Below are 23,980 nucleotides of genomic sequence, written 5' to 3'. Positions count from 1 at the left end.
ATGAACAATTTCTGGATAAAACATTACCTTTTCACTTCTGAAAATTATTCAATGAGTCAAGTACCCCTATAAAGTATAGAATAGAACAAAAACTGATTTTGGTAAGAGCAACTTAGCAAAAAAAAAATAAAAAATCCCTGATCTTTTTACTACAATCCAGGTTCCGCTGGAATGTTTCCAATTAACGATAACGGCAATATTGTGTTATCGCGATATTGCCACAATATCGTCGCCGTCATATTCACGATATTAAAAGCAGCACGTCTGTTTAAAAAAAAAAAAAGTCGGGTTGATTTCCATTTGTGCAGTTCTAGCACCCTCTGGTGGCTAGTTTTTATGTGCAATTTAATTTTCATTAGGGATGTTTTGGCCCTTCGATGTTTAAAATTTACGGTAATTGTCAGATGAAAGGGAACGTAATATTCTTGTGAACCGAGTCAATATGTGGAGGAACTTAGTGTGCTTGCATTAGCAAGTAGGTGCCTGAATATTGCTATTAGAAATTTTAGGTGGTTTGTATGCATTGCTGTTATGTACAAAAGCTGCTGTTTTTTTTTCTTTTAGTATGAGCGCTTTTTTTTTTTTTACAATATTGTGACCCTTTTTAAATATCGCCAACCTCCTCCCCATAATATTTTGATAATTATCGTATCGTGATATCGTACCGTAATGTTTTGATATCGTTAAATCCTTAGTTTTCAAATTGTATTTCTTTTTTTCCTTTTCTATTTATCATGCTACATGTACAAAGTGTTTACTCTCTTTCTTGTGAAAATGTTCCCAGATTTCGTGGACGTTTGCTTGACTTACAGGTTCCCAAACGCTCCTCTAGGAATCCGATCTGCTCGCTCAAGGAGTCGATGCGGTCCAGCTGTCGGAAGGAGTGCGACAGCAAGGTGGCGCTGTTCTCCGACGTGCCATCCTCTGGGAAAGCGTTGCTGTAGGGCGCCAGCGCCACCTGCAGCTTCTGTATGGAAATCCGAAAAATCATAACCATGCGGGAAGAAGAGAATATGGAAATCTGTGTGTGTACATACTTTCTCCAGAAGCTCCACTCTGCTCCTCAAGTTCTGCACTTCCTCCGTCACGTTCCCGGGAATGATGCCCGACGTTCCACCTGCAGTGTCGGGAGAAAAAGAGAAACATTAGCAGGTAGTGGTGGGGTTGTGGGGGTGGCATCTGAACTCAATGCATGCCTAGCTTAGCTCAGTTTAGCTTAGTGTGGCTAAACAAGAAAAACATAATTCCCGGTAATGCTGGACCGTCAACACAATTAAATTGGTGGCAGGTGGCATCTGTAAAGCTGACAGGAGTTGCAGGGAGGCTGACAAGAATGGAGAACGAAAGGGGGTCAGTGTATGGGAACGGCGGGAAAGTGGAGGTGACTAAAAATAGAACTTTTCAATCTCTCCCAGATGAGCTCCGTTACTGACAGAGCGGGAACGCTGCAAACTTATGAGACGGAGACACAGTTGGAACATGGACCGGCTGGAACCAAAAGCGCAGGTGTCGGTCAACCCGGGCCAACGAAAAACTCCTCCAACGGGGGAATGTTGCTCTCAGCTGACCTTGCATTTTTTACATTTCCAGTCTCCCCCCCACAAATGTTTTCAGATCAGGGCACTGATGCAGCCTACTAGCCTAGCTTAACATAGCCTAGCACATTATTTAATTGACATAACTCTAAAAGTATTTTCCCAAACGTTTTCAATTCAAGCCTGACTTAGTTTAGCTTTTAGCACAAAATCTGTTTCAAACATCTTAACATAGCTTAGAAAAACACCCCAGTGGCCAAGAGTTTCTTTGAATGCCCGTATGAGACCAATTTTTACTCTCTCGTTATGCACCTGCCACCAAAATATCATGCTACCACGATATAGCCTAGCCTAACCTAAAATTTCTTCGCACAAAAAATCCACGAACCTTTTTGAGCCTAGTTTCCCAAACTCAAAGTTGTACCCTAACGTCCAGCTAACGTCATAGCATAGTTTATATTGACACTTATTTATTTTATTTTTTTTTGGGGGGGGGGGGGGGGGGGGGCGGGATTTTTTTGCATTTCCAAGAAAAGAACATGAGAAACTGTTGCACCATTCAAAACAAAGCCTTCTGGACATGTAAAAATGCAAAATGTAACAATTTATAGACTTAAAGTATAGGATGAGGCAGAGCATAATGTGGAAAAACATGTGAGAGCTGTAGGGGGCGCCAGTCGCAGTGCATTATTACTCACGGTACGAGTTGAGAGCGGCATAGCGCGTACCAAAAGTAATAATGAGCCGCGAGGCTGGCTATGATCTCGTCTTCGTCTTCTTTGTCTTCACAAAAAATACACAACACGCACAACATGGACACGCGTTTGCTCGTTCGTTTCCTTCGCTCACCTGATGGTGGCGCCGGAGTGGAGGCGGACGCCCCAAGATGGTGGCAGGAGCGAGCGTCCCCGGCCAGGACGAAACCGTCGCGGCACGAGCATCGGAAACTACCGACCGTGTTGATGCACTGATGAGCGCACGGATGCTGCTCCACGCACTCGTCCACGTCTGGAATACAAAACGTTCGAATAATTAATGACTACGGCGCGCGAGGAGAACCACAGTCGTACTAGTAACAATTTTTCCTCTACTAGTGCTACAATTTGGCCTGCTAGTACGATCTTAAGATGGATAGCTCCCTTGACCCCCAATATAGTTTAGAGCAAATAATAGTTTAGAGCACTTTTAAACCCCTAGGCAGTTAGCATAGCATTTCTTTAAATGTGTCAAAGGTTTACCTTGGTTACAATTGAGCGAGTGAAAACGTCTCCATCCCGGACAACATTCGGGGTAGAAGTTAGAGAAGGACGCTACTCTGCTCACCTGGCGGTATGCCACCGTGTACACCGTTCTGTGGAGACAAACGCTAACATGAAACGCCAAACTCTTTACGAAGCTAGCTCCATTAGGTCAGAGCTACTTTTGCTTAGCAACATGAAAATTAATAGCAATAACTATCATGAGTTGACCTATAAAAAAGCCTCAAGAAGCCATGCCTCAAAACACATAGGAAGTCGGCCATTTTGTTCCAAAGAGTCATTTTCCAGCTTTGTTGGCCATTTTTGAGTGTCATTAAACCTGTCTTTGAAATATTGTCCACTGGCCACCAAATTTAAATTACATAAACTAGACACACAGTCATCACACAGTTTTTGTGTGTGTCTGGAACATTGTGGCAACATTTGAAGACTGCCCTAAAAATAAGAGAGAGAGAAACTCCGTAAGATAACTAGAAGTCATGGCCATTTTCACTTAGCAATATGAAATTTAATAGCAATAACTATCATGAGTAGAGCCACAAAAACGTCTCAGGAAACTTTGTCCCAGAACACACAGGAAGTCGGCCATTTTAGTTCAAAGGGGCCAGTTTACATCAATTGTATGCAATTTTCAAGTTGATAAACCTTAGCGATGTTTGTCCGATGGCTACCAAATTAAAATTATATAAACTACACAGATTTGTGAAACATTTTTGTTTCATTAAAAAAAAAAAAAAAAATTAAAAAAAAGTCTAAAAAGTGGGAAGGCTACTTTTGGATGAAAGTCATTTTACTGTCATTTTAGATCATTTCTAAGGGTCATTCATGGACACACTTGACCAAGAGATTTTGTCAGATTTAATGAAACTAGGCAGATGACACTACATTGTGAAGATTTTTTTTTTTTTTTTTTTTTTTTTTTTTCATTTTGGCAGATTTCCTCTGTCGCCAGTTTGTCGCCGCTTTCATGTATCTGGCCTTTCCATCTTGTTTATAGCACGATGATGACAAATCACGACTTTGAGGATCCGCATTAATTTGTGTAAATAATATGCTATCAGCCTACCGCAGACGTCGGACAAGCTTGACTGCGGAGGAAGAAACGACTGTGGAGGAAGAATATATAACAAAGGGGATAGACGAAGAAGACGTCCAGCTGCCTTCCATCCCTTCCTTTCACTTGGATGAGTGGGAATGCACACACACCCTTCATGAGCATGAAAGTGAGTGCTTGGATTTGACTAGGATGGAGTAAAAAAAAAAAAAAAAAAGTTTTAAAAATGAGGTTGGCCGTGGTGGGAACGAGCAAGCCAGGAGGAGGACGACCAAAATAAACAACCAGAGCGGTCTCAGTGGGCGCGCATTTCCCGTAGTTACACAAAATATTTGATAACTACACTACATTCCACTTTGGCCCACTTGTGTGTGCGCATGTGCATGCTATCAAGTAAACATCCGACAAAGTGTGCATTTTTTAACCTTTACTCTGTAATTGATTTTTTTTTTTTTTTTTAAAACAGTCATTTGTGTATTTACCCTATTTTTAAAAATATATTTTTGGAATTTTTTCTTGTATTTTGTGGATTTTTTTAAAAAGTCAAGTCTATTAATACAATTTTCTTGAAAATATTCAATTGTATTTTTGGTACTAAATCCTTTTTTTTTTTTTTTTTTTTTCAAAATCTCACTTGTAGGTGCTGCAGAGGCGGTGGCCCTGACACACGGTCATGTAGGGCTTGTGCAGCGGCAGGACGTACGATTCGGTTGCCATGACGACATGGTGATGCTGCTGGTGCTGGTGGCGGGGGTCCCGGCCGCCACACACCCTCCTCCTTTGCAAGAGAGTGAGAGACAAAACATTAATCACCATTTCATTTATTTTTTTATTCTTGCATTTATTTGTGTTAATTTATCAATTTATTATTGTATTTAGCAATTTATTCATTTATTTCTACTGCAGTATTCGCATGTTGGAGGTGTGACTTTTTTTTTTTTTTTTATTGTCCTTTTTTTTTCTTTCTTTCTCCTCAGTACACTCACTCACACATACAAACATGGTCTCCCAGGTGGGGAGGTGAACCCACGCCGCCTCCATTTAAAGCAAGGGACGGTAACCAGTCCACTTTAGGGGGGCGTCGGCCTAGGGAGTGACATCAGGAGCTGGAGCCAGGTTAGTGTGAGGGTCTTTTTTTTTTTTTTTATGGGTTTCATGAGTACCGTAGTTTTGTATCCACAGAGTTTGAAGGGCAACACACTGAAATTGTATCGATTCTATGAGGCTTTTTAAGTCTTAACCGTTATGCCTTTTGTTGATACCGTTAAGTAAAAAGTATATTTTCAATGGGCCTCCACCATTTTCTCTGTAGATAGCTTTTACTCATATTTAAAAGCAAGGCAGCTTTTTTAACAAAAAAAAAAAAAAAGCGTGCTAAATAAGAAGTCTTTACCATGATTGAATAGTTTTTTGATTTACCCGTGGTGGTAGTGAGCGTAGGACGAGGGCGTGGTTGCGGCGTGGAGGACAAGGAGGGCGGCGAGGAACGTCGTTTGGATCATGTTCCTTTCCCACGACGTTCCTCTCTCTCTCTCTCTCTCTCTCTCTCTCTTTCTCTTTCTCTCTCTCTCTCTCTCTCTCTCTCTCTCTCTCTCTCTCTCTCTCTCTCTCTCTCTCTCTCTCTCTCTCTCTCTCTCTCTCTCTCTCTCTTTCTCTCTCTCTTTCTCTCACGCTCTTCCGAGCCGTGCCAGCTGGAGCGACCAAAAGTAGGGGAGGACCAGGGTGGGCCGGAATGTGCTCCGCCAACCCGAGGACCACCTGAGAGGAGCACACATTTGATTATGTCACATTAAACTTTTTAAACCAAGTACAACCAATAAGGGGAAAAAAAAAGAAAAAAAAAAGAAACAAAAGATATAGTCCTAAAAGGTGTATTATGTATCAACAGCACTTAAACATAGGAAGGAAAAATAATAATGTACCAAAAATTATTTCTAAAATTTTAAAATTGTATCTAAGTAAAAATCAAAAATGAAAAAAAAAAAGAAAAAAAAAAAAAGGATGCGCATATTAAAAAAACAAAAAAAAGTTAGGCAGTGAATCTATTGCATTCCACTAAATGGAGTCCACATACTACAAGTACATTTATATTTAATAACTTTTTTTTTGTTATCATTTAAGCGTCTGTGCATTTTCTGTGTAACATTTATAAAAAGTAAAAACATTATTATTGATTTTTTTTAGAGCGGAATTTGTGTGTGGGGAACATATATATCCCTTTTTTAATTATTTTAAAACATGACTGCTAATTACGGTTTTTATTGTACTTTTTTGTTTTTAATTATACTAAATAATTTATAGGACTTTTAAATGATACATTGAATTAAAATTGCACATGTATTTTATTTTCTGAATATTTTTAACATCAATGTGTGAATTTTCCATATATTATTTTACAAAGTTAATTTTTATTTAATAATTTACTACTTATGTAAGTTTTCTAAAGGACCATCTGCGAATTTTCTCTCATTTAAAAAAAAAAAAAAATTACCTTTACTAATTATTTTAAAATTTTCAGACTTAATTTAATTACTTTCTTTTTAAATTCCTTTAAAAAAAAAACAGACAAAAAACGAATAACAAAAAACGTGTGAATTGCCTGTATTTGGCCTTAACATATAATCTTTGCTTTGTTTATATTCAATAAATAAGGGAAAACAATGCTCTGAAACTTGCCTATTTTTACACACTTCACTCGTATAAATGTGTTAATGTTTAATAATAATAATAATCTGTTAGTCCTACGTTTTGTTTCCAATTACGACGTATGACCAGACCGGTTGTTGTGTCATGACAGCAAGTGCCCACACGAGGACGCCATTTCCCCAGCTCTCTCCCAGCAACGACGATTCTTGTACTCACGGCGCGCGCTCACGTTCAACTGTCGCGTGCACGTATGAAGCGACCAAGCCAGCACGTACCACACGCACGCACACGCACGCAGACACGCGCACATAAAGCGGAAAGAAGCGCGCACAGGACAGTCACCTGTGCAGTGGGAAAAATCCAGAAAAAATAGAACACCCCCAAAAAGTCCAACAAGCTCGATTCCGGTTAGTAGTCCAAGTCAAATCCACTCGTTATAATCCCAATCATAGTCATCCGATTAATAGTATTAATCAATCCGGTGATTGTGTATGTATGTGTGTGGCTGGTCAGTACAGACTGTCACACACACGGTGCGCATGGGGGGGGGGGTGATGGGAGCACCTCCCCCCCACTTACGACCCCCCTTCCCCTCCACCCGAAAGACCCCCAGCTACTCAGTGACGTAATCTCTTCTACACTCCCCTTTGTCTCGCTTTGATGATGAATGAAGTCAAAACTAAAAAAATAAATAAATCACATATTACAGTACGACACCATTTACTTTCTTTTTCTTTTGTTGTTCTTTTAATAGTATTTTTTGGATTTGCTGCGGGTTGTACTGAGAAATAGTTTTAAAAGTGTTTACGTTTTCGAAAAAATTATTAAAAATGTAAATTGTACAGAAAAAATACTTTAATGACTATATAAACATGCTGTAGTATAGAAATAATTATAATTACTCATTTTATGACATTTAAAAAAATGTATTTGTCACATTTTTGCAATTAGTCTGTTTTTTGTTTAATATTTCTTATTTGAGTCATTTTCATCACGTTTTCAAAAGAGATGTATTTTTTTGGGGTGGGGGTAATAATTTTAAACAAAAAGATGTACATTTTTAATACAATATTTATACATTTAAAAAAAAAAATTCAAAACAGTGATTGAATTAAAATGTAAAAATCTCCAAAGATGTTTTTGGTATTCTTTTTGTTTAAATTAATTAGATTTGATTTTAAACAGATAAACTTTACTTTAAAAAGATAGCATAAAATGAACAAATAAGTATTAAATTATATGTGAAATTATTGTGTGCTATCGAAATAAAAGCAAATCACGGAATACATACAAGTAGTTGTTGTAATTACAATGTTTGAAACACAATGTTTTCAAAATACACTTGTATCATTGTTTACCTGTGCACGTGCAGGCCATTTAGTGCGTGCGTAGAGGCCCTCGTTGTCCATTTCGAGCTACGGCCCTGCGGCCCAGCGTCTGCCTCCGCCATCATGGGAGCCGTCGTCCCGTGTGTTCCGTGGCGTTGGTCACGCTGGTCCCGGCGGTTCCGGTGGTGGCGGCGGTGGTGGTCCTTCTCTGTGCTCCAAAATGATCTCTGGGCGTTTTTCCACTTGGTTTTATGCCGCGCTTCCTGTTGCAACTCAGGCAGGAACTGCACGGACAATCCCCAAAGCGGACTTCCTGTCACTGTTGGGCCCTGATAAAGAATGGGGTGGGGGGGGGGGGGGGGGGGGGGGGGGATCGAGTGGTGCAAAAACACGCTCGCTAAAAGTGATTTGGAAGCACTTTTTTTTTTGTGTGTAATTCTCGTATTGGTTTGATGACGCGTTCTCTTAAAGCGGTTTTAATGAGCAGGGCCGTGCAAACGAGAGTTTTACCTCATTATACCTTGGACCACCCAATTTAGATGGGAATCCCCATAGGAAATCATGGAACTGGAATTGATCTGTTCCCAGGTCAACTCCATTTTGGCACAATTTGTGTATACTGACTGGTTTCGGGAAATTGGTTTTGGTTGAACTAACCAAATCGAATCGTTACATTTTAAAATCGTTGCATCCTTGAATCGTATCGAACCCATGTATCAAGAATAATATTAAATTGCCTGCTGTGGAGAGATGCACACCCCTAATGTACATATATAATATATCCGTATACCTTCATGACCTTTTTTGTTAATTAATGTGTGCTTGGCCAATAGACTCCATTAAAAAACTAAAACTATAGCTAATGTGAAATTGAAAAAAAATTGCAAAAATACACACAAAAAATCATTTTTTGAAAAAGAAAAAACAAAATCGTAAAAACTAACACACCCGCTCTAACTGATTTTGAAAAACAAAAGTCAAAACAAACCAAGAACTCTGAAACTCTCTGAAAGACGCATAAACACACTTATTGTGGAGATGGTATTGATGGAATTTGATGGATTCTACCCTGGACCCAAATACTTTTACTAAAAGTTCTGAGGTCCAAGGGGTGTCCGCTTGATTGACTACACAGAGTCTTGGATGCCAAATCAGTGTGCGGGGAATGCGGCAGCTTTCGTTCTTTGAAATCCAAAGGCGCATGGGCAGAGGGGGGGGCGGGGTTATCCTCAGCGCCGTTTCCTCCTCCACAGGAAACAGGAAACGGCTGCGCCGCGAGATGGCCGCGCCGGCTCCCCGCGAACAATACCAATCTCGCTCGGACAGGAAGCGGATCTGCGTCAGACAGATTTGGGCAAAGGGCGAGCGACGCTAACCTCGGCGCGGGGTGGGGCGAGGCGGGCGGCGAGGCCGCCTGGCAAATCAATGGGGCCTCTCAAACGCTACTTGAGATTTGGACGGGACGTTTTGTGCAGAACAAGGTTATTTTAGTTCACTAAAACTGACGAAAAAACTAACATCGAAAAAAACAATTTCGTTCACGAAATAAAATGAAAACGAAAATGCTTTTTTTTTTTTTAAATAAATAACTGACTGTAGGCTTGGATAATTTATGGACGGTTGTTTTCAACTTTTATTTAGTTTAAAAAAAAAGTGATTGTTGTCACTTAAAAGTACACAGTCGGTATTTGTAAGAAACTACCGGGATTTACCAGAAATTCCTTCACCTGTAATTATAAAGCTTTTACCCACGTACATTTTTGGAGACGTTCTGTTTCGCCCTTCCCCCACAGGTCACACACATGTTATGATATGGGAGATTGTTGTCAATTGTAGGACACAGACAAAACTTGCCAGAAATCACTTGCAGCTACATGGTCTCCAAAATCCCCCCAAAAATCCTCATTATTAAACATTTCCCCACTTTCTATAGAGGAAGTTGTTTTTTTAGCAAGCTTGAATATTTTATGGGAGATTGTTGTCTCATATAGGACACAACCAGTAAAAGCAGTACTCTAAGATCCTAAACCTTTTTCTCTGGTTTTTCTTAAGAGGTGTTTACATTAGGTTTGTTACATGCAGATACATCTCTGTCTTTTACGGACATGACGAGGGAACGCGCAGTGGCCCGAATTTGACACAAATGCTGTTTGCATGGCAGGGATTGACGTCTTGTGCTAAATACGAGTTTGCTAGCTGCGAGTAACAACGTCACCACGTGTGGGTCCTACCATAACACTTTTTTTTTTTTTTTTTTTCCCTTTGCTGGATTTGATCAAATCTTTGGAGTCATGAGCTATGTCGTGTTTTTCTTTTTTTTCTTTCTTTTTTGCTCGGTGGGGTTTCCATCCAAACAGGACATCCTGCCATCCAAGGCCTGACACTCTCTTCCTCTACCACAACATTTAGACCGGGGATGGGCAACTTACATGCTTGTCACAATTTATCATCAGTGCTACTGGTGGTGGTGGTGGGTGGTGGGTGGTGGTTTACTTTAGACCACACATAAATGGACAACATATGTAATATATGTGTTCATCCATTTCTCAATGCATGTTGAAAAGATCTTAAGAATATTCAATGATGACACAAAACTGCTGAACAGCAAACCAACAGTAGCTCATTTTGGCCCCCCAACCCACCCCCTAATTTTTATAATTATTTTTTTTTCCCGTTTTTTTCTGTAATTACTTTCCCCATTTACCCTTTTTTTTTTGGTAGAAAACATATTGAATATTTGACTTTTTTTTTAGAAGAATTATTAGGGTTTGTAAAATAACCTTTAAATAACCCTTTTTTTTTTTAAAATTCTTAAGTCTATGTGTGCCGCAGACCACCAGTTTCCCACGACTGATTTCGCCCCAGCCAAGGTATGCTTGTCTGATCACTCCCCCACCTCACCCTCACCTTTCCCCCGGTGGTCTCGGCGCTTCCTGCTGCAAAAGACGCGCTAATTCAAAACGTGTGCGCGGCGGACCCTTGACTAATATTGTGCATATTTAGCTGGCCAGTCCGACTTGTAATGTCCCTTTAACGGCCTCCCCTCCGTCTTTATAACCCCTGCGTACCCTCTTGGATTTTTCCAAATGTTCCTGCGAAAAGCGTCGTCCCGGAGTGACTTCATACTCTCTCCCGGCACAAATCCATAAATATTAGCTGCACGCCCACGGAATCGCGCGGGGGATTAGATGTTTCTTCAAGTCGGCTGGATCCTCGCCAAGGTTTGCTGACAGCTTGACAGCTTTTGTGGAAGGCGAGACGCTAAATGTTTGGAATGTGCTGTAGTGGTTGTTTCTGGCAGATTCAGTCTTCCCTCACAGCCTGGATGGACGTGAAAAGGATACAGTAGATTGTTGTCACATATAGGAAATAACCAGCACCGAAATTAATAAAACAAAACAAAACACGTCACCACCATACTAAGAATACAGTAGATTGTTGTCAAATATAGGACACAGGCAGCACTTGCCAAAAATTCCTGCAGTTATGAGTTTTCCGTGGCCCAAAAAAACATAAATACATCATTGCGAGACTAAAGAAAAATACATGGAGGTTGTTGTCAGATGTTGAAAATGTCTGAAAATAGAACTATTCCATAGCTAGCTAGACAGTTGAAGAATAGGTGAGATTATATGTAGGGAACAGCCAGTACTTGGAAGCAATTCCTGCATTTATGAAGCCCCATTTTGAAAATGTGAACAACCGAAATGTAAAGGAATACAGAAGGTTGCTGTCAAATAAGAGAAAGCCAGTCCTTGCCAGAAGTTCCATAGTCTGAAAAGCCAATCAACTGAAGAAAATGGGAGATTGTTGTCACACGTAGTACCCAAACAATGCCATAATTTCTGCAGCTACGAGCTACGTTCATTGTCGAACATTTCCCCATATGTCTTCAAGCACAATTTTGTGTAATTTAACCTGCGCTAACAGGGAGATTGTCACGTCAAGAAATCCCTGATGTTACCTGTAGGTCTTAAAATGTTAATTTAAAAATATTTTTCATCATTTGAGAAGACTTCATGAATGTTTTTTTTGTCCTTTCCTTTGGCGGTGTCCTGAGGGATTCGATATTTGTCGAACTCGGCTGCAGCCTGGCTGACGTTTGATGACAGCTTGACAGCTTTTGTGAACGACCAAACGGCGGCTAAACATTACATGTTTTGAAAAGCTGCCATCAAATACAGGAAGTAACCCGGTCAGGATGTCCGAGATCATTATTCCAACTTTTGGAAAAATGGGAAGAAATATTCCAGTTTAACCTGAACTTCTTTGCTGTTTTTCACTACGCAATAAATTAACTTGCCAGAAGTTCTTGCAGATATGAAGTCTCTGAGGTCCAAAACCGTGAAAACTGCATAATGCCCAGACCTTTAAAGATTATTGTTACATCTATGAAGTAGACTGAAATTCTTACAGCTAAAAATTCTCCAAGATCTTAAAATGTAAATATGCCATATAAGAATATAGGAGATTGTTGTCATGTGGAGGGCACAATCAATACTTGCCAGAAATTCCTGCATTGTCCATTTTTCAATGGCTTCGGTATAAAAAAAAGTGCTAACTTGATGTTAAGCTAGGTTGCTAACTGTTAGCATTGTTAGTGCTGCACAGTTTTGCATTTAAATGGGTAAAGTATCCCTTGGAATTGTGATGACATCATTAAATGTAGCCTCTCGGACCATTAGCTTGCTAATACGTGTTAGCTTAGCCTCAATAGAAAGCACGAGTCCTTGGGGATCATTTGATCTTCCTTTGAATGCACCGAGCTCTTTTTGACAAATTCATCCCAAGATATTTGAGCCACTAAGGTCCTCTTCAGGCTGCCAACAACAAGATTGATTTTCTCGCCACGTGCAACCCAAAACGCTCAAGCAAGCCGCCATTTCGCGGACGGACACCACATCAAACGCAACCACAAGAGCGTTTTTGTGGGTGTTCCGGCCGGGCCATCTGTTCCCACATGTCCTCCGGGACCACCACCTGATGTAGCAGCAGGTTGCACACCCGACTAGTCATTAATTTTGTCAACAATAGCACACACAGTCCACTTTAGCTTGCGTGCTTTGTGACAATGCTAGCAGTAGCTTTGCGCTAACGTGAGTTTTTAGTAGAATGCTAACAGGATTTGCTTTTTAACCACAGGTATGTATTTAATTATAAATATAGTTACGAATTATTGTAAAATTAGGGTGACAAGGCGTCACAGTTTAACCAGGACAGTCACGACTTTGAGCCTTGTGATTAGCATTAGCTAAAGTAATATGAACAACCACCGGTTACCATGAGAGGCACATATGAGACTTCCTCCCACCTTTCCTGTATATGAACAACCATCCCAAAGATGGCGGGGGCCCACCACAGGATGTGAACCAGGGCGCGGCAGCAGCCGGTGGACGGCTGCGGACCGCACGCCCCTCAAGGGGAGAAAACTTTTCTCGCTCCTCGCGGCTCTCCCGCAACTTAATGAACTTGTTTTGAATTCCTTCACCCCCGCTCCACGGGAGCGACATTCCGAGCCTTGAAAATAGCGACAGAAACAAAGACGGGAAGTGATGTGAGAGCACTTCCTGCCCACTCCCCTCTGGATTTATCTGGATCCTGCAGACCGGACCCCCGCGACCCCCCGCGCAAACCTGGGCGCCTCCCTTGCAGGGATTTGCCGCTTTGAATGGAGGCAGACCACTTGAGACAAGATGGTGGACATTCCATGGGCCTTAGGTACATGCACACGCACACACAAAACAGTTTCTAATATTTTGACTCTCGTGGCTGAATAAAGAAAGGCCTAAACATTCCAAAATAGCATTTTTTAAATTATAATTAATAATAATTGTACTGATAATTAAAATGGCAAGAAATAAATTTTCTCTTCTTCTAATTTCTTATTTTGAGTTCCTGATCATCAAACGAATGGCCACAAGAGAGCGGCCGAACGTGAGTACCAATATCTTGAAATCAAGCTGGGTATCGGCCCAATACGGATGGTATCGGTACTCACCCATCCCTAATATATGCATATATGTGAGGTTATATTTTACAAGATATTTTATTAAATATTATATTTTATCTTGGGAGTTATTTTATGCATTTAAATTGCAATTGCTTTAATGTGTTAATGTTTTTCCTGTTTGGTGTAAATGATCACATTAAAGATGTGAATAAGTTGGACTAAACATCATATCAATAACAGATAGCAAAGTCTGTTGTTAATAGAAATGTAATTAAAAAAAAATCAGTCCATGCACCCAACAACAAAAGCAATGTAGATTATTAATTAAAAAAAAAAAAAAAAAGAAATCTTAATGACATGGAATTCGATGTGTATTTTTGTATTGCCATTTTATTTTATTTGTATTTTTATATCATTCCAGTGTTTGATACTGTTAATAGCAACTTTAATCCAATCATAAATAATAAATGTATAAATATATTAAGAATGTATCAAGGCCTTAACATGGACATTTAAGGTTGCCTGTGGTGCAGAAGGAATTTTGTGGAGGTGAGGTGGGGGTGTATTGTGGAAGGGGGACTGTGGAAGACAGGAAGCGTCATTTAGCTTCCGGCTTCAATCTCCGAGAGCAGAACTTCCGCTCGACGGCCGCTTCCCAGCAACAATAACACACCGGTCAGCGTCGGGGGGCAGCGCAAGAGGTGGGATGTGCCAGGAGAAACATTTTCACGATCAAGCCATGTGACAAAGAGTGAAAAAAAAAAAAAAAAAAAGCCAGTAATTGACACCCTCTCCCAATAATGTTTACGATTGCTTACATTAATGGCGTAAACTATAAATATATCACCAACTATGATCCCAAAGCAAATGTACAGTACGTTCTAACAACCTACAGTAAAGCATAATCAAATAGAATAACAAAAAAATAAATGCATCTTGTGTACTGTGATGCGTTCAAGGACACCGCAGCTCACTTGCTTGCGGTTTCTTTCCTTGCCAAAGGTCGTCGGTGCCGACTGTAGTGAGACCTCCACCCCCTCACCAACCATCAGGTGAGACCCCACCCCCCCCCAAAAAAAAACACCCCCACAGGCCCATCCGTCTTCCGGCCAGACTGTCAGACCACACTGACAAAGTTTTCAGGTTTAAAAATGACCTGACTCCTCGTCATCCAAAGTCAGATTGCGTCATGTGACCTGGTGGGACGCGTTAAAGCACTTGCACAGACCTGAGATGCGGGGGAAGGGAGATTTTGAGGGTGGGGGGGCTCAAACAACCAGAAGATGTTGGAATCTTATCAGTGTTTTGCTTTGTCAGACGTCTGCGATGTTTGGGGAGGAGGGGGGTTTCAAGGGTCAAAGTGCACAAGAGGGGGAGGCTGAGTGAGACTAAATGAAAAGCATTCCCACACTGGCATGATCGCTTCCGACACCTTGTTTTGCTTCTCTCTCTGAAGCTGAAGATCAACCTGAGTAAAAACACACTTGGCCCTCTCTCACTGTCAACAAATTGGAGACGTGTGTAGAACATCACTTTGAGGGAAAGAAAATAAAATTATCTTGCTCTTTGTTATCTTTGTTTGTCACTTGCAGTTGAATGTTACAGTAAAACTGACAAATCTAAAGAGCAAATCTGAAAGAAAACAGGAAGTACTTTCAGCTGACCCAAGTTGTTTTGCTGACAAATGGTCACCACAAATAAGGCACATTTGCCATCTAGTGGTGAATGGTGATATTACAACTTAAAACTGCAGTCAACTCCTGCATTTTCACATTTTGGGATTCGCAAATTTGAGTATTTGCAGATTCCCCACCCCATTTTGTTCCCCATTTCTCTCAATATTTTTCTTACCCAACGCCAAAGGGTGGATTGCTGTATACTCTAAATAAACATTTAAAAAAAAAAAAAAGTGATTCAAAATCAGTGAAATAGCAGGCGGAAGGCAGTGCTCAAATGATTATAAACGTGATCACCTAAAAGTAAACAATAGCGTTACAGTTGAGTATCACGTGAGCGCCCACAGTAAGCCATAAAAGCAAATATTTGCGGGCCGCATAGCAATAACGCCGGCTATTAATAACGGCACGCTAACATTTCTTTGGCTGCATGCGGTCAGCCGGCGATCGGTCATCGCCACGCATGATTGATTGGCTCCCAGCAACCGGGCGCCTGCATGGGCCTGTGAGTGAGTGAGTGTATCATAATGGTGATGAATGAACGACTCCCCCTGCGCTAAATTTGTGTTTTCATTAAAGCTCCAGTTTGAAAAGTCTTCGGGATAGAGAACTTTTTTTTTTCTTCTGCTTTTTTCTCATCCCTGCGTTTAACAGTGCAAGTTTATTGGGAGCTGTTATGTTTCAAAATGTTGTCTGCTGGGTGTTGTTGTTTTAATATAGTGTAATTTATTTTTATATATTTATTTTGTGGCTTTGTTATGTCCTCAAACCTCCAACAGACATTTTATAACACTTTTAGTAGCGCATAATAATGTAGACTACTTATTGTGTGATAACCAACTAGTATGTCATCAAAATTTCTCCTGTTCCTAAAATTCTCTTTTTATTGACATTTGTCAGATTCATTCATTCATTGATTCATTCAGCCACACAACCCTGAGTTTGTTTATTGTTCTTTGTTTTCCTTTAAAAATTAAAAAGGCTGTTATAATTTACCCCTACAGGTCACATCAAACCACACATTAGAGCAAAGCTATGTGCGCCCTCTATTGACGAACAGAGGTATTACAGCCCTTGAAAAACAGACTTGTTCAGGGTTCTGTTTAACTGACAAAACCTTCACACGGAACTCAGCAAAGTGCAATATCACTGCAGCCCTAAGAATTTTTAAACAGTGACATGACGTCCCGCTTTCACTTTCAAATGGTCAAATACTCTAAAAAAGTTTAACTCAAGGGCCTTTCACATAAAACCCTGAAAAGCAGGATTTAATCATGAAGCAGTTTCACACGGAATCCTGCATCCACATTTTGCCTAGTTTATGCCGCCATCCCGTAAAATTGATGCATCAAAGCCGTATACTCGAAGAAGAGCTGTCATCCACACCATGTCTTTCACACTGAACCCAACAAATTGGCATGTAACCACAACTGTGTGCAATTTCACACAGTGATACTCCCTCTTGTATTCACTTCTGACCTTGTTAACGTGGACCTCCTGCAAAATTCAACATTTGCAACAGAAACACATAAATAGGGTCCTCTGCCTTTCACATAAAACCCAGTAAAGCAGGATAAAACAGTAGTGATGTGTAGTTTCACACGGAATCCTGCATTCACTTTTTGCTTAGTCTATGCGGCCATCCTGCTAAATTGTTCCGTCAAAGCCACATACGGTGACAGTTGTCATCTTTCCGCCGGCCCTTTCACACAGAGCCCAGCATGCCAACTCAACTGCATGCAGTTTCGCACAGTGACTTGCCCTCACTTCTAGCTTCGTCCACGCCAACTTCCTGCAAAATTGTCACATTGGAGCCATATAAGTAGGGTCTAGTACATTTCACACATAACCCAGCAAAGCAGGATGATCGGATGATGAGCCGTTTCACACAGCTGATCCAGAATCCCGCATTTAGATAATTAGATGCAACACAACAGTGAGGGAGAAGCACACAGGCTCAATCCCACACTGCGTTGTGGGCGCCTTTCACACGGAACGGCTCGATTTCACCCCCTCAAAGCTCTTTTTCGACCCAAGTGGCCTCTATTGCTGTGTCACCGCTAAAAAGGAAGACGCGGGAATGGGGGAGTCTTCCCAAGCAAGCAGGACGGAATTAAAGTCGCTCGTAACAATGAAAATATTTGTGCTCAGTGAAAGCTCTACACTGTCCAACTTCAATAGTGGTTTTTTTTATTTTATTTTATTTATTTTTTTAGCCTGCAGTTCTTCTTTCTCGCCGCACTTGATGAGCATGCAGACTCTTCACCGCTTGAGTGCAGCAGCACACGCTTGCGTAAGCTTTTACTCACTTTCTGAGAAAAAAAATTAACGAAAAAAAAAAAATTCTAGCCTTGCTTTTCACTCTCGTATCCTCAATAAAGTCTTAAAAAAAAAAAAAAAAAAAAAAAAAGAGTCCAGCTAATCAGCTAACAGCTAATTAGTTAGCTCATAACAAAAAAATGTTGGCTATATATTTTAACATATAAGTATAATGATCCTGTAAAATGTCCTGATCCTTGCATCCACCTGTTTTGGGTTTGACAACGTGGCCACACTGGCCGACGTCCTTAAAGGCCGTCGAACTCCCGCTGAGTCGCAAGAAAACATTTGGAAACCATAAAATGTGCTTTTTTGCTTAAATGCATGAGCCGGATTTGCAGAGGGAAAACATAAAAAACTCACAATGTGTAAGAAGTATTCAACCCTGTCTTTGTATATGAGATTAGTACATTTTCCCAGATGTCCACTTCTCAGCCTTAATATTATTATTGATAGCAGTATAGTTTACTTTTATTACCATTGTAGATCATTTTGTCAAGGGCCGTTCTTGAAGGGGTGTCTGGTCTTAAACCTGCTCCATATTATTAACAGCTTCTCCTTGAAGAATACAAATAATGGACTACACTAAGTCTTGATTTTATATACAGGGACTCAGGGAGGACCAAATGTAGATAACAGTATTCAATTCCTAAATGACTTGTTCAGTTTTAAGCAAAGGAATGAGATATGTAAAATAAAAAGAGGGTGAGGGCAAAAGTAAATGACGAAGTAAGTAGTATAGGCTTTAACCAAGGCCTGAAAGAAGAATGCAAAAATTCAAAGGGAAGAAGGCCAACATGGTCAGAAAGGAAAATATCCCAAGAAAAACTACAGTATAGGCGAGTGTAAAAATATCAGTAAAGAGAATATTAGGCAGATTATTTTGAATATTCGATGACTCACGTGAGGTGACGCAGGCTGGGTTACCATGGTGACCCGCTTCCGAGAGGTGGGGGCGGAGCTTCCACTAAACTCCAGTACGAGACTATCAAATATCTGTAACAAGTTGCCAAGTTTTTCAGAATTGCCAACACGTCAGAGCGACTAATAAACACCTAAACAGATTTAGTGGACCAACTACAGTCGGTAAGCTGCTATCTATGAAATAAAAATAAAAATTAATGTATAAAAAGCTGAATAGCCTACCGTACGTACAACTTTGGCGTTTTAGCTAACTCCAAGCTGAACACCTCCTCCAAAAGTGTCAAGTTTTAACACAACAATTTTTGGGGGGGTAAAAAAAAATAAAAAATACATGTACATTAGCGTTCGGGTATCGACAAAAACCCGTAAAATTCAAATTCTGTAAAAATCCTCATTTGCGTGCCAGGTACGGCGATCTTGTTTCGTTCACAAAATGGAGGCGAGTGCAAAATGTCCGCTCTACATTTAGCGCGAGTCTGTTTCGAGCATATTATTCCCTCATTTCTATCGCGGCGATTATTAAATAAAGTAAATGCATGTATGGATTTGTATGCATAACCTACCATCGATGCTTTGTCTATGTGACGTCACGCTTTCGTCTCCACATTTGCATTGGAAGTGTTCCCTACTCGCTTCATCATGTTCTGCATTTTGTACTTATCTGAGTCAGTGCTGTACTGTGAAGTCCCTCTAAAATGAACCAAAATAAGATACGCAGGTGGTCTAAAAAGAATTTTTTTCATTTGCACATGATTAGTTTCATTCACAACATAATGTCTAAATGTTGTTTGTAGATTAATAAAATCTATCTATCTATCTATCTATCTATATCTATCTATCTATCTATCTATCTATCTATCTATCTATCTATCTATCTATCTATCTATCTATCTATCTATCTATCTATCTATCTAATATGTGTGTGTGAAAGCAGGAGGCCAGAATTAGGGCCAGCTAAACTCATCAGGGCACTGATGGAGAAGCTCAGGGAAGAGTTTGAGCAGATCGTAGGCGAGCTCGAGTGGCAGGATGTTGCCGAGACCCTGCAAGAGTTGTGCTCCAACATCATGTGCGACCCCAACAACACTCACCCTTCTCACCCCTCCAACCACCACCCGCTCTCAAACCCCCCTCCGTCTCCCATGTACGCCGGGATGTCATTCGACGCCCGCCCCCAGCCGGTCCGCTTCCCTCTGCGGTTGCCGTTTGTCCCGCACGCCCAGTTAGTGCCACTCCCCAGTATGAGATATGGACCGCAGTTCAACCCGTACCTCATGCACCCCTTCCACCTCAGCTGCCAGGCGGGAGCTCCTTTCCGTCTCCAGGTAAGTGGATGACAGGGAGTTGGGATCAGAAATACCAAGAATAGGGTTGATGAGCAGGCGATGGGTTAAACGTGTGATGGGTTGCAGCAGAAATTCAAACACAATCTGTTCTGACTATGTAGTAAACTTGTAGCTCCCAATTTGGTGACATCATACACGTTGACTGATTTCCACGCATCCACTGTCAATTTTATTTGCAATGAGTTTGTGTGTTGTCTTTTCTTTGCGTTTGTTATTGTTAATGAACACACTTTTCGTCTCCCCGCAGTACTTGCCATGCCAGATGACGCCACAGGTCGTCCACAGCCAGCCGTCATTTAGCTTCCCACCTGCCCCACCGCAGCCGGTACACAAACGCATGCACACACACAGTTTCCATCTTGTGTTTCTTACAGCTGTGGTTCCCAACATTTTTTTTTTTTCTTTGCTTGTGTACCCTCAAAACCTTGCCCTGACTGCATGTTGATGATTCTCCAAAAGTAGAATGCACCACAAGTGATTATTACATGAAAACCATTTAACTTTGTTTCCTTAATTTGAGCATTTAATTCTTTGGCATTCTTTTTTTAACAAATTAAATATGTTGCCTAGAAAATAAATACACTAATATAAATTAGAAATGCTAGTCAGAATAAAGAACAAACCTGCCTTTGATGGCTATTACTCTTATAACAGTTACCATGAAAAACTGGAGCGCCTTTGGATCCCCTTTAAACATGCATTTAAAGCGTTTAAAAATATTATGTATATCACAGCTCTATGACCTTTTTTTGGGGGGAAAAAATTAGATAACTAACCCCCCCCCCCCCATTGAACACAATCTATTTTATTCATTCATGAATTTTCTGAATCATTTTTAAAACAAAATATAGAATAGTTGGTAGAGAAGAAACATGTACCGTGTTAAGTTTAAATAAATAAATGGTAACATTCATATTCTGTTCTAATTATTCACTGGGCTATTTTTAGAACAGACCCACGGGTTACTCAAGTACTCATGTCGTCCTGTTGGCCCCATTTTTTAATTTTTTTTTTTTTTAAAGGACTGCACATGAGCAGAACATAAAGGTCTTTTTCCCCTCCATTTGTGACCCACCCCACACCCTTACCCTCTCTGTAAATTAATTGCTTAATTGGAGGTTCATTTACGCAACTCTGCAAGCCCTGCTTAGACCCCCCCCCCCCCCCACCCCAAAAAAAAAAACTTAATAAAAAAAAACAAAAAACAAAAAAACAGCCACTATTTGTGGTTATTGGCCCATGCTGCTACTCGAGAGCGTGAGGTCTTTTAGATGTCAATTTCTGTCGACAACAGTGGTGGTGGTGGTGTATATTATTGAATATTATTGTAAAGAACATTTTTGACTTGGCTCCTTCAAATGCACACGCTGACATCTCGCGGACTTGTGACGTCACTGCATCTTTTTTTTGTTACGTCTCCAGAAAAAAAGCCTGCCAGTGGTGCCGCTGCCTGAAGGCGCCACTCTGCACGCCGTTGGGATGCTGTGAGTTGCGCACGTGTAAATATACACGCTTAGACCACCGCTTCACTTCCTGTTTGCATCATAGGAATGGGGAAGTGTTGTACGCCGCGGTGGACGCCTCTCAGGCGGCACCTCCTCCTCTTCCTCCCACCACATCCACCTGCTCCTCCAGGTAGGACCTTCCCGATCCCAGTAAGACACTGAGCGTACATTTGACGCATTCTTTTTGGTCCCCCTTCAGTCATAAAAGGAAGCGCAAGCGGCGTCGCAAGCCGGCCGGTGTCAAAAAGCCACCCAACGCCTTCATGTGCTTTCTGAGAGAGCGGCGCCCGGCGATTAAGAGCCAACTGGAGCATCAGGACAGCGCGGCTGTCAACAAGGTTCTGGCACAGTTGGTGAGTCTCTTGTTGGGCTGAACAATGCAGCAAATTCAAATCGACATCGCAATAGGGTAGAATGTAATTTTCAAATCGCATAAATAAACTCTTTCTCAAAATATTCAGTCTTATGTCTTTATAACAAACTTTTAGCTTTACTTTAGGAAAGCTGGATTAGCTGAACGCTAACACTACTAAATTACATTGATGAGCTAACAAATATCAACGGATATTCAAACCAGTGCTGTTGATTATTCAGTCAACTAATCGGATTCATTTTAATTTTGCATCTAAGTGTATTACAAAAAATGTTTTTTCCCTGATTACTGTTTAATAACCAGAAATTGGTGTTTATTTTGTACCTTGTATTCGTATAGTCTAAGTCTAAGTCTAAGTTATTATTAAAAAAAAGAAAATAAATCTGCAACAATTACTCTTGGTATGCTGAAATCAGAGGATTTGGACAATTTTAGATTAAAAAATGGCTCCAAACAATTACTTGATTATTAATATAGTTGCCGATTAATTTGAAAATCAATTACTTGTCGCGTAATTTTGACAGCTCTAATTCAAGCAAATATTCACAGTTGTAATATTCTTTATCCTCTCCAAAGATGACTAATTTTACTGAGGCTTACTAAGGAGTTGTGTGTTACCGTCTCCTGACTTGAATGTTGTGTTCACAGTGGACGTCGCTGAGCAAGGAGCAGCAGGCAAAATACTACGAGCAGGCCTACGTGGAGAAGAAGCTGCACGAGCAAATGTCCTCCGACGGCTCCAGCAGCAGCAACAACGACAACGACGACGTGCGAAGTTCCCGCCGAGAGCGCCACGCCCGCCGGCTTGGCGGCTCAGACGTCTAAACGTGCTTTCTTTTTTGTGCGTTCAGGGCTCCAAAAAGAGGAGGCGCCACTGCGACGCCACGCCCGCCAGCCACGCCGGTAAGATGTTTGGTACATGGACGTGAACGGTGTCTTGTCTTGTTGTGTGAATGCTGACGGCTAATGTTATTCAGCAAAAAAAAAAAAACAACAACAACAGCCTGAGTCAAACCTTTACAACTTCAAAATGTTAAAAGGGGAAGTCATTCCCCCATTTTTTTTTGGACAGTAAGATGTTCTATGCAGCACCACTACTCTAAATACGGTATTCTGATTAATATTAAATTTGTGGAATAGGAGTTATGAAACAAAGCAGCAAGTCACTCCTTCAATACAATAATAGCACAAGTGAATTAGAATTTGTGAAATTGGGGAAATGCTTCATTTTTGGAGCCTTCCTTTTTCCCGTTTTATAACACGCGATTACATCAGTGTCCTGACGCCGCACAAATATCGCAGTCAGTGTCGTAAAGCAACCCAAGTTGTCCACTTCTATGATGAACACTCACTTGTTGTCTGTGCACAATATTTTGGCGACAAAAATGTTTGTTGTTCGGATGTTTTAACGAGCATGGTTTCCGCAGCAACTCGTCAGGGCGGCGACGCCTGGAACACGGGTGACGACGCGCCCGCCAACTCCTGCTCTTCCACCGCGTCGTCCTTCTCGTCCTCGTCCTCCTCGCTCTCCTCGTGGCTGGAGGCCGTCGTTGCCGCCGAGGGCACCGAGTCTCCCGCCGCGCCGCGTGCCGCCTCGCCCGCCTCGCCCGCACCCAACAAGTGTCCCGACTCGGGCGACGAGTCCGACATTGAGGGCATGGACGCCAAGCTGCTGCACCTGCTCGGATGCTGTTAGTTTTCTTGGTGGTTTTATTTTTGTGTATTGTAAAGTGTATGTAAATAGCGTATAAACATATGTAATAGTCTTTTTCTTTTCTTTTCTTTTGGTTGCCAATATTTATGGTTGGCACTTTATTCACTGTTGCCAAAGCACTAAAAATAATATAAATCATATAATATAAACCTTTTGGAGGGTGTCGTGTCAGACACGGATTGTCACAATCACAATTAGCATAGTAAGGGAACTGCATTAAGAATCTTTGTCATTTGTGACCACAGATACTGTTGTTTTTCAGTTTGTGTGCATGTTGTATCTGTGACGCAATATTATTTTTTTTTGTCGTGTCATTTTTGAGGTTATATAAATTTAAAAGTTGAAGTTTAA

At 40.9% G+C, this 23,980-nt stretch overlaps 2 protein-coding genes across 8 annotated transcripts in view; one reads left to right on the top strand and one right to left on the bottom strand.

Annotated features, from left to right (window-relative positions):
• Positions 1–19,217, bottom strand: part of egfl7 (EGF-like-domain, multiple 7) — a 20,630-nt gene extending 1,413 nt beyond the window's left edge. Inside the window, exons 1-10 of one of the 5 annotated variants that reach the window (XM_077498344.1) lie at positions 18,914–19,216; positions 18,671–18,763; positions 7,853–8,141; positions 5,268–5,606; positions 4,845–4,934; positions 4,483–4,626; positions 2,774–2,886; positions 2,385–2,543; positions 1,038–1,117; positions 811–967 (exon numbers count right to left, since the gene is read on the bottom strand). In XM_077498344.1, coding sequence (XP_077354470.1) covers positions 811–967; positions 1,038–1,117; positions 2,385–2,543; positions 2,774–2,886; positions 4,483–4,565 — 592 coding nt within the window. In that variant the 5' untranslated portion in view covers positions 4,566–4,626; positions 4,845–4,934; positions 5,268–5,606; ... (1 more) ...; positions 18,671–18,763; positions 18,914–19,216. Of the gene's footprint in view, positions 1–810; positions 968–1,037; positions 1,118–2,384; positions 2,544–2,773; positions 2,887–4,482; positions 4,627–4,844; positions 4,935–5,267; positions 5,607–7,852; positions 8,152–18,670; positions 18,765–18,913 lie in introns of those variants that run through there. The other 4 variants (XM_077498341.1, XM_077498340.1, XM_077498343.1 and 1 more) reach the window with 4 other exon arrangements.
• LOC144002780 (uncharacterized) lies at positions 808–23,980 on the top strand. 3 transcript variants are annotated; one of them, XM_077498315.1, is made up of 14 exons: positions 808–969; positions 1,047–1,152; positions 3,856–4,017; positions 4,489–4,638; positions 4,826–4,964; positions 13,427–13,540; positions 13,715–13,756; positions 20,285–20,362; positions 21,460–21,521; positions 21,586–21,672; positions 21,742–21,895; positions 22,564–22,683; positions 22,767–22,818; positions 23,343–23,980. In XM_077498315.1, the coding sequence occupies exons 7-14, from the start codon at positions 13,733–13,735 to the stop codon at positions 23,609–23,611; spliced, it is 846 nt and encodes a 281-aa protein (XP_077354441.1). In that variant the 5' UTR covers positions 808–969; positions 1,047–1,152; positions 3,856–4,017; positions 4,489–4,638; positions 4,826–4,964; positions 13,427–13,540; positions 13,715–13,732; the 3' UTR covers positions 23,612–23,980. The 3 variants fall into 3 exon arrangements, with proteins under 3 accessions (XP_077354441.1, XP_077354440.1, XP_077354439.1); XM_077498314.1 differs by lacking the exons at positions 808–969; positions 1,047–1,152; positions 3,856–4,017; ... (2 more) ...; positions 13,427–13,540; positions 13,715–13,756 and adding exons at positions 18,669–18,853; positions 19,623–20,016; XM_077498313.1 differs by lacking the exons at positions 808–969; positions 1,047–1,152; positions 3,856–4,017; ... (2 more) ...; positions 13,427–13,540; positions 13,715–13,756 and adding exons at positions 18,677–18,853; positions 19,626–20,016.

The sequence above is a fragment of the Festucalex cinctus genome, chromosome 15, assembly GCF_051991245.1.
Source record: "Festucalex cinctus isolate MCC-2025b chromosome 15, RoL_Fcin_1.0, whole genome shotgun sequence".
In the NCBI taxonomy this organism is placed as follows: Eukaryota; Metazoa; Chordata; class Actinopteri; order Syngnathiformes; family Syngnathidae; genus Festucalex; species Festucalex cinctus.
Note: the sequence above shows the minus strand (reverse complement) of the source record. Positions and strands in the feature narration are given on the sequence as shown.

Coding starts and splice junctions, on each gene's coding strand:
- LOC144002780 (XM_077498314.1), top strand. CDS start 19,666: ATGGAGAAGCTCAGGGAAGAGTTTGAGCAGATCGTAGGCGAGCTCGAG. Junction 21,673..21,741: donor ACATCCACCTGCTCCTCCAG/GTAGGACCTTCC, acceptor GTCCCCCTTCAG/TCATAAAAGGAAGCGCAAGC. Junction 21,896..22,563: donor ACAAGGTTCTGGCACAGTTG/GTGAGTCTCTTG, acceptor TTGTGTTCACAG/TGGACGTCGCTGAGCAAGGA.